This window comes from Hemicordylus capensis, chromosome 3 (assembly GCF_027244095.1).
Source record: "Hemicordylus capensis ecotype Gifberg chromosome 3, rHemCap1.1.pri, whole genome shotgun sequence".
Classification (NCBI taxonomy): Eukaryota; Metazoa; Chordata; class Lepidosauria; order Squamata; family Cordylidae; genus Hemicordylus; species Hemicordylus capensis.
This window is the reverse complement of record NC_069659.1, coordinates 338,880,326-338,894,214: the sequence shown is the minus strand read 5'-3', so window position 1 is coordinate 338,894,214 and position 13,889 is coordinate 338,880,326. Positions and strand designations below refer to the sequence as shown.

At 41.7% G+C, this 13,889-nt stretch overlaps 1 protein-coding gene across 14 annotated transcripts in view; it reads right to left on the bottom strand.

Annotated features, from left to right (window-relative positions):
- The window catches only part of NLGN1 (neuroligin 1), a 987,462-nt gene that overhangs the window by 715,455 nt on the left and 258,118 nt on the right, over positions 1 to 13,889 (bottom strand). For 10 of the 14 annotated variants that reach the window (XM_053306121.1, XM_053306123.1, XM_053306120.1 and 7 more), the window contains 2 exons: positions 8,355 to 9,189; positions 7,818 to 7,877 (listed from right to left, as the gene is read on the bottom strand). In XM_053306121.1, the coding sequence (XP_053162096.1) occupies positions 7,818 to 7,877; positions 8,355 to 8,847 (553 nt within the window). In that variant the 5' untranslated portion in view covers positions 8,848 to 9,189. The remainder of the gene's footprint in view (positions 1 to 7,817; positions 7,878 to 8,354; positions 9,190 to 13,889) is intronic. The other 4 variants (XM_053306130.1, XM_053306132.1, XM_053306128.1 and 1 more) reach the window with 1 other exon arrangement.

Below are 13,889 nucleotides of genomic sequence, written 5' to 3'. Positions count from 1 at the left end.
AAGAACTCCAAAAGGTTTGTAAGACTCACTCTTGCAGAAGCCCTGCTGGTTCTCATTCAGCAGGGCCTGTGCTTCTATATGCTTTAACAATTTAATCTTTGAGAACTAACTTGCCCCTGCTAACTAGGCAAAGAGGCACCTCTTAATGTAGTGATTCTCTTTATTTAGCAGAGGGAGAGTAACTGGCCCTATCCACCTCCAGCACAGTACTTCCAGTGACTGTTGCTGGTGTCTATCTTGTGTTTCTTTTTAGATTGTGAGCCCTTTGGGGACAGGGATCCATCTTATTTGTTTGTTATTTCTCTGTGTGAACCACCCTGAGCCATGGAAGGGTGGTATAGAAATCGAATGAATGAATGAATGAATGAATGCTTTCCATCAATTTCCATAACCAACTGTTCTAGGGCACAGTCATTCAGCGTTTGGCTTCTTTGTCATTACCTGAATGTGAATTTACCTGTTCTCTAGGTGGGTAATTGAAGTCACCCATTATTATTACTATGTCACTCTTTGACTCTCAGATTTCCTTCTGCAATTCCCAGTCACTGTGAGCATTTTGATCAGGAGGGTGATAGCACATCCCTATTAGCACATTTCCTTTCAGGTCTTGTCTTGTCACCCATAGAATTTCTGCAGAGGACTCCAGTCTTCCTAGGTTTCCTAGATTTGTTAGATTCTACCCCTTTTTAAACATACAATACTACTCCACCCCTCCCTGTTAGTGGTGTGCATGTGCACTGAATTAGTGACTGCCAGTTCAAAAGTGGGGGTGATACCTTTAAGGATCAGGGAGGGTGCTCTTACTACACCGTGTTGTATCTTGTGAGCATTGCAAGATATCCCCCTCAGGGGATGGAGCCACTCTGGGAAGAGCAGAAGCTTTCAAGTTCCCTCCCTGGCTTCTCCAAGATAGGGATGAGAGAGATTCCTGCCTGCAACCTTGGAGAAGCTGCTGCCAGTCTGTGAAGGCAATACTGGGCTAGATAGACCAATGGTCTGACTCAGTATATGGCAGCTTCCTATGTTCCTATCTTAGCAGTGATAGTGGAAGCAGCTTGGAATATCTTTCAGCCACCATGCTGGGTGCTTTCCAGACTACACCCTACAACAGGACATATCTCGGAAGTGAGTTTCCACACTTCTTGTGTCATGACACCGCAGTCCCTACACTGACAAGAGGGTGCCATTCACATTGCCGATACCTTTTCTCAAATTTAATCACTGCACTATAGAGCTAGGAAATCGTATATCTGGCGTGGAAAAGTTGCTGGTTTTCGGGTTGTTCGTTTCTGCAAGACTGCTCCCCCAGCTGTTTACGTTTCCAATGCGACTTGCCCGAATGGAGGCGTTTTGCTGCTGACGAGCAGCTAGTCTGGAAAGCACCCCGGCAGCTGCCATTGTCCTTTATATATAATGCAACACACTTGCCTTTGCGTTCAGTGATGAAATGGCAGAGCGATTTCAGAATATGAAGAAACCATCTGGGAAAATTCTCTAAGAGAATTCCCTTGCAAGAAACCCTAACATTCTCTTTGAATTCCAGTTTCTCTTTGGGAGGAACCCTGAAATACTCTTTGAATGTCTTCAAAGAGGAGTCTTAGTTCCAGCCCTACATTGAGAGAGAGAGAGAGAGAGAGAGAGAGAGAGAGAGTATGGTGGACACCAGCACACAGTTGCTCTGCCTTCCTGCCAGCACCATTTAGCCCTTTGCCACCAACACTTGGCTAAGGGCCGCCCATGAACCAGGTGGCAACACTGTTGATAATGAGTTATTTCTTTTGAGAAATGAAACAGAATGAAAGTATTGCACATAAAGGCAAAAACTATGTCTCAGAACAAATCTGAATCAACCTTTCTTTCAGCTTCAAATATATATTTGCGGGAGGAAAAAAGGGCATCCAGAAACAGCCAAGAGCAACAGCAACTATGTTGTATTTCTTTAAAAAAACAAACACCAAAACTAATGACAGTAACTTGTTTTGTAGAAATATCATGTAAGTGTTGCTTGTCATACCCAATCTTAATACTGAAATTGAAAGTAAAGAGCTGTAATGTTCATTAAATTTTAATGATCTGTTTTCCAGCTCTGGATTTAAAAATTAAGATGATAATGTGACTGGATACTCATGATTATAGAAGAGCTACAGCAAGCTTACTCATGTTGCCCCACTGAGGAGGCAAATGGCCGGAATGTTCATACATTGCCAGTTTAAATTTGAAAAGGCACTTCCAGACACTTTAATAAAGGGGGCAAATGTGTGCATACAGAGCATTGTGTGTGTGAAGTAAATGTGCACTGAAGTACGCTGAAGTAAATCTCTCCACTGAAGTAAATGTGCAGCCTTTCTGGCCATGGAGGGAGTGACCTGTTTGCTGAAATAGAACATTACCCTTTAATAACTTACTTTTCCTCTCTAACTTCCTATATTTCAGAATATATCATGTTAGACTAAGCAGTAGAAGCAAGACTAAGCAGAAATATCACACCCACCCACACACACCCCTTCATTGTTCAATTCACAGAATGCAAACAGGGCCTTGACCCAACAAGCTTTTTTGGGGGGTGGCAAACAGAGCCAGTGTTCTCCCCACTCTCATGTGCATATGTTCTCTCTCATGTGCATATACATGTACACAGAAACAATGCCACAGTGAAAACAGGAAGCATTGTCTTCACTCTGATTTGGCTTCATAATGGAGCAGCATAGCCAATGAGATTTGGCTGTGTGGGAGTGCCTGAAGGTAAATCAGAGTGAGGGCAATACTTCGTGAAACATAAATATGATTGCTGCCGGCACCAGAATCACAAAGAGATGAAAAAGCCAATGGAGGGGGCTTTCATGAAACACTTTACGTAAAAGCCCATTTCAAGCTGAATTAATTTACTAATAACAGTCCCGACCTATGCAGACACAATCAGAAAAGACTGGTGGAGTATTTTGAAGAAAAATCTCTCTCTCTCTCTCTCTCTCTCTCTCTCTCTTTTAGTTTAACTGCTAATAACCTTCTCAACTACACACACCCAATCTTTTAAACTTCCTCATTTCCCTGTTGCTTTCAGGAATTATTTTCTCAGTTTCAATTTAACTGTGGTATGCTTTCATACATTTAAAGAGATGGAATTATGCATCTTTATTTATGACTATGTAAAATCAATGCCTGGTAATAGAAGGCGAAAGTCACTCAGCTAATTACACATGCTTGATGAACAGCATAACAACAGCCACGGCTGAACTGCACGTTAGTCAAGGCATGTAAATTACTGCAGTTATTCTCATATGAAGAAAGGAGATATGGGAATGCAAGATGGGGCTGTTCAGAAGAACAACCTAGTTTCCCCTGGCACACATTCATTTGGTTGCCTGCAACACTGGGAGATAATAAATGACATCTTCATAACACCAAATATAAATAAAAGGACTCCGTGAAATTAAGTTTTGTGGAAATAAACTATAATTTATTATCATCCTTGCAAAATGTACAAAAGTCTGTCAGGAGAGAGAGCTAAGTTTGAATAACTCGAAATTCTCTGCTAAAACCATATTGCTCATGGTGTGTCAGAAACAGTTAATTCAGGCTTTTAGTTTGCTTCACTCTATTTTATTTTATATTAATTTTATGCAATAGTTTTACACACACACACACACACACACACACACACACACACATTCACATAGATACACACACACCCCTGTATTGACATTTACCTTTAATGTCCTTTTTATCTGGGTCTGGTCTGAGATCTGTATATTTGATCAATGATTGTCATAAACTAAACTGAACTGAGCATATTTGTGCATACCCTCTAACGTTTCAGCTATAGAAACAGGGATGTAAGTGTAACACCTTTATTAGTGTACCAAGAATCACTTCATCAGCCATTATTACAAATTAGGCTCCTTACCATTCCCCACGTCACTCTGCTGCCATTTACATTACCGATAAATCAGCTTTTTCATTTCCCCCAGCCCTTAAAGACATATTTTAAGGGGGCACAGGGGGCCGTCGAGGAAAGGGGGGAATTGGTGAAAATGGAAAATTAGTTTGAGCAGAAGATTTTCTGTTTGTGGAGCGACTAGTCAGAATGCTACCCATAGCTGAAGACCCTTCACTGACTGCTGTATGATGCATTAATTTACTCTTTTACTGTCTGCACCTGGCTTTAATGCTAAGACGACAATTGTTCTTTTGGTATAGTAGAAAAGCATCATTACCCTACAATATGTTGTCAACAAATTGAAAATATGTACCTACACACACATACACACACACACACACACACACCATCTGCAGGCTATGCACAACTTTGTGCTTAAAGTCCTACACAGCTTAAAATCTGGGTACCTGAAGAAATGCTTTCTGCTGTATCTCCTGCTTACTCACAGTGATCACCATCAAAAGGCCCTTCTCTTGATGCTCTGGTTGTGTGAGGGGAGGTGGGTAAAGAAATGGGAACGGCCTTTTCAGTCATAACACCCATTTATTGAATTCACCCTTTTGTGAGGCTTGACTGGCTCCCACACTAAATATCTTTGCGGAGGTAGGCAAATACTTTTTTTCTTTCACTGGCTTACTGGATGGGTTTTTAAGACCTTTCATTGCTCCTCTGACTTCGCTGCTTTTAATATCGATTTTGACATAGCTTTACATTACTATTATTTATTATTTTATTGTTTCATTGGCTGTTGTATTGATTGCTGTGAACTGTTTCTGGCACTTTTTGCATAATAATGGTGATGTCTCTATACTGGCCGGGCTCTAAAGAGATACTTTAAATGTGCTCAAAGCCTTGGGCATGCCCAGTGGAATGCTTTTCTTTCTTTCCCCGCTTGCAGTGTAGACCTCAATGCCACAACTCAAAATCCTATTAATGCTCCTCACCATGTTAAAAGAGATTTGCCATAAGGCAAGGGAAGCTGTTGTCTAGAAACACAAACCCAAAAACTCATTGGGCATAAGACTCACTGGACTAACTTTTGGGAGAATCTAGAGATCTTTCACAGGCAAAAGGTGTGGCAAAAATGCCTCCCCTCTTTCACATTTAGAGGTGTGGGTGGGGCAACAAATTTGGGGGCAAGGAGGCAAAACTCACTGGCACTTTCACTGGCTTTTCCTGAGTGGTGGCTGCCATTTTGATTTCCCCAGAATGCCCTGGAACCAAGCTATGCCACAATATACCAAAATGTCAAGAGTCGTCATGAAGAAAAATGGCGTTTGCCAACCAGGAACAATACTGATTCTCTTTGCACCACCTGAACTTGAAATTTGCCCTCCACCCTGATCATAGCCAGAATAACCACCTTGAATGGAGCAAGGAAGATGGGAGAAATGCCTCAGCTCCATTAACATAATAATTATTATAGTTTGGATTCAGACCCACTTTCATAAGCCTACTCCCATTTCCCCAACTTGCAGGAACAAAAACACAGTAACTTCAGTACCCTAGAGTGCAGACGTTTGCAGCTTCACCTCTAGCACTGGGTGTATTTGCAATTATTAGAGATGCCAGCAACACAAGGCACTGTAGAGGGAGTAGGGAGGGTAGGACCTCTCATCTTCCCTCCCCATATGCAGTGCTGCTGTTCCCACCATCAGCATTGAAGGTCTGGGGGACTAAGGGGCTTAACTTCCGAAGTCATAATAGCTTGAAAAACAAGTCAAACTATTTCCAAGTTTTTGGAAGTAGCTGGACTTATTTTCTGAGTCAATGAGACAACCCTGGGGAAAGCTGTCCATCTCTAGTCATTACTATAAACTTAAGTCATTTATGTTTTTAAAATTTCATAAACAGACCTTACAGCTAGCTTTCTTGTGCACAATACACTTCATAGTCTTAAAATAATAAAGACACTCACTTCCAAGTAGCAAATTTTGCATGCATTCTTGCACACAAGCTTCCAAAAATTAAACTATTATATTTCTCAAAAGACTATAGCATCCTTTTTCTGAAGGTGTAGACTGGACCTCATTAGTCCTCATTTGGATGGGCACACACATGCTAGGTTATCATAGAGAGGGATGCTTTAATGATAAATTTAAAATTACAGTAGCATATAAACAGAAGATAAATTTCACTTAAAAATTATGCAAAACATTGATATTAAAAAAATGTATACTGTTAGTTTAGCACTCTGCAAATGTTTTTCAACTCATGTTTGCATGTTCTCCTGTCCTGCCACTTAAGACTAAAACACAGGAAAGAAAAAGTTGCTGGGAATATTATTTTCCAGATGACACATTTCCAAAAATGTGCAGGTGCTTTCCTGCAAACCTTTTCAAATACTACTGAATTAATGGATAGAAATGTTGGCTCACTATTATAGCTAATTATAGCCCTTTCAATTTAACATATAAATTAGATCTAAATATTCTAGAAGGTAGAATAGAGAGGCACACCTTCTCAATTAATTGGTTTCCCCCTTGTACCCCAAACTGCAATGGTAACTTGGTCAAGTAGCCACGCCTCATGGAAAATAATAAAATCAGTGTTATTGCACTGGTGTTTATTTGTGATTTAAATAAGAACTAACATAATGAACACACACACGTGTGTGTGTGTGTGTGTGTGTGTGTGTGTGTGTGTGTGTGTGTGAGTGATTCATTTCCATCAGGTGCATCTACCTGGCCCAATTAGCACAGCAGTGTATCATACAAGGGGGAAAATTGCTTCCTCTTCTGCTGCAATCCATGGAATACTAATCCACCTGTATTCCTAATCCATACTAATCCACCTGGACCAATTTAGCTTTCCTGTGTAGACACCAGCATTTAATAGAATGCTGAACCTGCAACTTTGCATCCTAAATCTGAACACACAAATCACACACTGGAACATATGAGGACCTTCAAGTTCCAAATCTGAACCATCATTCAAGAATAAATCCTCAGATATCTGAAATATTCTTAAAAATTTTGAAGTTTTGCAATTCTCTCTTGCACAGTTATAATGATTCTCTCTTACACATCTACAGACTATAACTTTTTGGGTATATATATCCATATCCATGGCTTAGGTTCATATACATAACTATAACTACATCCTACTAGGGGTATTGAAGTCCAGCATAAAGATACCTAACTACATCCTACTATAATACGTCACTATATATGTGCACATACATATATATACACATAACTACATAATTTCATCCTACTAGGGGTAATGAAGTCCAGCATAAAGTGCCATGTACATTGCTACAAATGATATTATAGAAATAATATAGAATATTTTTAAAAATCCCTTTAAATTATCCCTGAATAATTATTCTGCGAGTAGAAAACTTTTGTTCAGTCATTTCACCAGGTAACAAGAAAAAAAAGGGCATGTAAGGAATAACTGATCATACATAGATGCTCTGATGATATACTACAGCAACTTCAAGAATTTCTCCTGGTATCACAGAAGACAATCGTATGTTGTATTGATATTAAATGCTGCATTTCACTAGACGTTAGGATACTTCACTTAGTCCACATACAAAACACGAACACATACAGTTGATCACCTCTCCTCTAAACCACCAGACCACTGTGCACACAAACTCTCAAATCTGCCAGTACAAGACAATAAAAGGGAGAAAGAGTCAGCCTTTTTGCTTCAAAGGGGGAAAAATGATTATTCTTTTATACTCTTTGTTTTCCAACTGTCCCCTATTTAGCTGGTTTTCAAGTTTATTCATCACAATCTTCCTCCTGCACTTCAATCACTAATGAAAGCAGCCTAGTTTTCTTTTTAAATGTTCTTCCTCTGTAGGTTTTAATGTGTGCGATTTGTTTTTTCCAACCCAGGTTTTGTTTTGTGTCCACTTTATACATACCTCCTTTTCTACATATTTTCTTGCCGGGTTTTCTGGCACATTCCTTGGATATTCTTTTGACTGAAAAATGAATAGAAGACTAGAAAATAACATGGAGCTCCATGACAGACAGTAGGAGCATGCAATACCACTAACTTCAAGATGGCCTGCTTATTTATTTATTTATGTTTGGTTAGGTGCAGAAGAGTCCCAACTCCTTTTGCCTACCCATGCAATGGATCAAGATGTTGATGCATCTTTCCAGAAGTCAATGGGTGGGAATGAGAATTAGGTACCAACTTTGACCTAAGAATACACGTGCTGAAGGACAAAGAAAATGAGTCTAGACAAGAGAAGGGGAGAGGGGACAGTAGAGGCTAAGAATCGATGCATACATAGAAAAGCCACATGCATACATGTAAATAAAGAAATAAACAAAGCTGGCATGCAGACGAGAAAGCCGTGCTGGCTACCAGTACACATGATTTTATAGTAAAAAACTTCAGATAGGAAAGTAAAAAACAAAAGATTGCCCTGCTGCTCCTGTCAACAACTCACCATCTTCTGTGGGGACATATATATTCAAATAGAGGCAGTCTTCGTTCTGATCTTGCACATAGGTAGAAACTATATCCAAGTTATTCGTAAACCAGACGGGAAGCATCACTTCTGGTAGCCTGCCCTCTACAATGTTCTGAGGACATACTGGTGCAAACTGTGTTGCATTTTTTATATCTGGCCACGGAGATGGAGGTTCGGGAGGTTGGAATCGACGCTCCCCAACGGGCGGTGCGGCATAAGGAACCCCAAGAAACTGAATGACAGGCCCCAAAATTTCATTGCTCAATTCCTTCTTCATCCCTCTGACCTTTCCAAAGTTGGTGGTTACCAATGGGTCAGTATCATCCAATTTTTGCGATGAGACGGAGGCAGCATGAAGCAAGAACCCAAGGACACAAAGAGTGAATGTGGCATCCAATCCCATGTGCAACAGGCGGACCAGCACTGCTCTCCACACACAGTTCAGCCACATGGATCTTGGAAAGGCCATGGTCCCACATCGATTGTATCGCTATGGTTCAAACAATCCTATTTGTATCCACTGGATGAGGAAGGGGAAGGTAAACAGGAACTGTTTGCAAGGGACCAGGGAAATGAAATGAGCCGTGCCTCCAAAATGTGAGCCCGTCAGAAAACTCTCCAAAGGCTCTTCACACGACAAGAATCTTCAATTGATTTCATCCTCGTTGAGGCAGCATCTTCACACAGCCCTATTTATCAGACTACATTCTATTGACAATTCTGTTTTCCACAGTCGCAATATGAAGAGAGTAGCCATTTAGTGCAGATTCCCCACTAATAAATCAATTCGAGTTAGCTGCAAGTCTATATCCTGGGGAAAAAATGAAAAATAAATCATTAGTATGAAAGAGCTAATATGGGCAGAATAATAACTCGATGTTTTACAATTTACTGTACATACATTAAATAGCTGCTAGAGCTATGCAAGTAAAATTCTACAATAAGTAGTTTATGGTTTCATGAAATGACAGGCAAAATACTGACTACCACATTATTTATGATGTCACCTGCTGAGTTTACATAGGTTTCACAGAAATGCAGCTTTGAGATCCACATTTCTGAAACTGAATGCTTGGATTCAGAGGCTGGATTAAATGTGTTTTAATGTTGCCTTTTTTTATATGTCTCACAGGAGTTTGCAATCAATTTTAAACTTGTTACCCGAGGACGGTTTAATAGGAACCACAAATCAATTATAATTTTATACAACCTTAAGAGATGCAGTAAACACAAGGTGGACCACAAAGAGACCCAGTGACCTGTGGAATGTTCTGAGGCCATCAGCAAAGGGCTAGGGCTGAATTCTTTCTTCATGTAGCTATCCCAGTACTGCAGTTCCGACATAACCTCTGAAACCATGATTGTGTGGATGTGTATAGTCAGACACATGCTTATTTACCCACATGACTGATTGCCTTAATTGCCCTTCTATGGGCCCCTTGAGATGTACAGAGAGCTGTGAGAGCCGTTTCCCCATTAAGAGAGCTGGGGAGTATGGGTGATTAAGCAAACATGCAGATAGAGCCAATTGCATGGGTCTCTTCCACATCTCTGCTGGCAGGGAACTAGGGGGTGCCAATGGGGTACAATTAGTACAACTGTCCCAGCCCAGGAAGTGATTTTTCTCTTTCCACCACCCACCACCTCTCGTATCCCACAGCAGAATGGTACCATACTATGGGGGAGTGTTCTCACACTATTATGTGTATGTCTAGCAAAAGAGCATCCCCGCTGAGAAGTCTGAAGTCAAAGAATACCAGGCCTCCTCACTCAATTTCACTGGGAGACAGATGATTTTTCTTGGGGCTAACCACACCCCTCAGCTGCTTCTGAATATTTCTCTTCTGAATATTGGCAGAGTGTCTCCACGCCTGTTTTATGAAGCAGCAGACATGTTTTCCCTTACATTAATTGCATTAGTAGGGTACCTCTGTTCTGCACTGTTCACTTTTCAGTAGGGTTTACACGACTACTGTTCCTTGCTGCTTTGCTTCCATGCTGAGTAGAACGCAGTGGGCTATCCAATATCCCGTTACATTAAATAAATGAAGAATTCTGAATTCCCAAAGGGAATTCACTTTTAACTATGTCTGCCTAGGAAGACAGCAGAAGTTACTTTCCACTTCAGAATCATCCGCCAAAAATATGGAGCTATGCAATGACAATTGTCAACAATAGTACAAAGTTATGCCACTGCTACTGTCCGCCACTGCTAGCCATATACAAAATCCTCCCCCACATTTTTGTATCAATCTCTCTCCCCCACTCATTTCTCCCCCAGCCCATTTCTCCCTAACTCAGCTCATCTTATTGGGAGATGCTGGTGGAGGGGGCAGCTGTCATGCTCTTCCTCCCAGTCCCTCCTCCATCCTGTTCTCTCTGCCTTTGGAAAAGGTAGAGTGTGGGACTCGGAGCAGAAGGAAGCTCATGAAGAACCCATATGTCCTTCTGCTCCATTCTCTGTCCCTTGGCATGCAGGGAATAGATGAGCAGACTGGGGAAAAGAAAAGTAGTGTGGTGGCGGCAATGGCTTCAGGGATAGGGACTGTTGACCACTTGTAAATGGGATGTTTCAAGGAACGTGGACAGAGATGATGGGCCTCCACACATCACCATCTGAAAGAAGTGCCACTTCTTTCTCTTGGTCTCTCTTCTGAGTCTACCTCGCAACCCCCTTTCCCATGAAATCCTTGCTTAACCCCTGTTAAACTGCAGTTGGGGGTGTAGCTATAGTTGAACGGAGCGGGAGGGATGGCCCTGGGCACTTGAGGAAGGGAAGCACCACCAGCTGAGCAACAGCCTACTCTTCACAGTTCTTCTGCAGCAAAGGTACTGGGAGGAGGCAAAGGGAGTTGGGGGAGGGGGACCATCTTCACTTTTTGTCCCAGAGCCCACTCAAACTCTGCTACGCCCCTGACCACAGTTGCTCAAATTCATTCCTGGCTCTTCCATACCTTGCTTTTCTCTCTGTTCTCTCCCCATGGTGAAACTGCAGGGATGCAGCCAGTTCTCAAAATCCTATTAACATTCTGTCACAATCTAGGTTGGCCATGGAAGAGAATTCAGAACAGGGCTATGCTGGTAAGAGCATGTCAATTATTAGTGAACAGTCTAACCTTTTTGAGTTTCTTCAGTACACGTGATTGACTATCATTCATTCCTATGGGGTGGGTGGGAAAGTAACACACAGCATCTTGGAACACTTTGGGAGATAACCTGGCTTTAAGGGCCATTCCCTGTCTGTAGGTCCCTTGCTGGACATAATAACCTAAGTTCAGTTTACTAAGTTCATTCAGGACATCCCTGAACTAAAATTCCAGATGAGAATTCTGTATTCTTTGCACATCTTCTGTATAATTAATTCTTGTAGAGGGGATGCCTCTGAGAACTCCTTCAGGAACCCCTGCTAATTTGGCAAAGAGGCACCTTTTAATGTGGTGATACTCTTTATTTAGCAGAGGGAGAGTAACTGGCCCTATCCACCCCCAGCACAGTACCTCCAGTGACTGTTGCTGGTGTCTATCTTAAGTTTCTTTTTAGATTGTGAGCCTTTGGGGACAGAGATCCATCTTATTTATTTATTATTTGTCTGTGTAAACCACCCTGAGCCATTTTTGGAAGGGTGGTATAGAAATCGAATGAATGAATGAAGGGAGGAAGGAATGAAGGAATGAATGTGTGGGGATGTGGCAAGCTCCACATCATTCCTGGCTGCAGCCACAACCAATGATGGGCCCAGAGGGGGCGACACATGGAAGGGCGGTAGGGAGGAGCGTTCACCTGGAGCCAGTTGGGGTGGCGTGCGCCAGGAGGCAGAGGAGGGTGAGAGGACAATGGGCAGCGGAAGGAGGACGGGAGGCAAAGCCCTGCCGCCCTGAGGAGGGCGATGGCGTGGTGGAGGTGGCAGTGCTGCCCTGAGGAGGACGATGAGAGGACGACGGGCGGCAGGAGGACAATGGGCAAAGGGCAAAGCCCCACCACCCCAAGGAGGAGGATGGCGAGGCATTGGGAGGCAGTGGCAGGACGGCCTGGCCTTGGCCTCCGGGGTGAGACGGTGACGGTGGCATAGGGAGTGGGGACGGCTAGTCCCAACTAGAGGAGCAGATGCTCTGCGCCCGGGTCCACTAGTTAGTATAAAGAGACCGTAATGTGGTACTTTGGGGAGCATTGCTTAGTACATGTCATATAACTCCATTTGTATTAACTGTAATCACATTCCCCAGTTCAACTTGACAATTATAGTTTTAAAAAGCAGAGCATCCTTCTTGCTCATAAAAAAACCAAGTTGTTCTAGTAAGAATTAATCTAACTACTTTCCTTCCACTATCCCTACAACTGGAATAAATTTGGTCCAAATCAGTTAGGCAGTCCACAAGTTAGCCCTCTTGTGCCTCAAACATTCACGTGTCTGCCATCTTGGACTGGGGTGGATGACATCATTACAAACTATTCCGTTGAGGTGTCCCTATGTGTCCCTATAGCTGTACTTAATATGGTTCATATTGGTCCAGGCACTGCGAAGTTGATGGGGACACACACACAGAATGCCGGGTGATCTTATAAGCCTACTGGAAAGTAAGCTTTAAAAATCAAGAAAATAAGAGACTCATTGCATCATTTGCCTTTTTTAAAAAGTGCTTGCTTTTTTAAGACAAGGAAAGTTCTCAACTTTTAATGAGAATTTATTTTATCATTTCCTTACATAATTTTACAGAAGGAATTCAAAAGGAGAGCCTGCCTAACAGTCGGGCTGCTTTGCCGTTTAGGTTATTAAAAAAAGGAGATTGTCAGAGCTATATAGGACAGCAGGAGATTTGGTGCGTGTTTAGTATTTCTTCAGTGTTGAACAATCTATCTCAGAAGGCAATAAGGAGATAGATGGAGCTTTTGACCATTTCACTCAAGCTCCATCTCTTCTTCTAATTTTAATAAAACCTATGCTGTGAAACTGTATTAGGGCAGGCTTATGCCCTGTATTCTTCCACAATGGAGCTGAAGGATTTTTCAGGCACACACAGATTTAGCTGCACAAAAACTTTGGGGTTTTCCCCCCCGCAGGTTATCACATTCATTTAAATTCAATTTAATAAACTTGTGCAGAGTATCAGCTGAATAGTTACATCTTCAAGGGCACTTCTCTTTCATGCACTTTCAGATTTCTTAGGAGGGCAAGTAAATAATGGGGAAAGCCCACACCCTGCACATTTCAGTACTTCTATTTTAATTTTAATTAATTAAATAATTTCATTTATATCCTCTCCATCCCAGAATGGTTCAGCGTACAAAAAAACTAAAATAATTTAACTTCTAATTTTTTTTAACATAAACATAAAATAAAAATAATTAAAGCTAACATAACTATCATGTTTAAAAACCATTTGAAACCAATTCAATTTGATTACAAGCCATGCTGAAAAGATGGGTCTTTAGGGCTCTCTTGAAGGCCTCCACAGACGGTAATCCCATGGAGAGCACATTCCACAACCTAGGAAAAAACTCAGACAGTCCGGT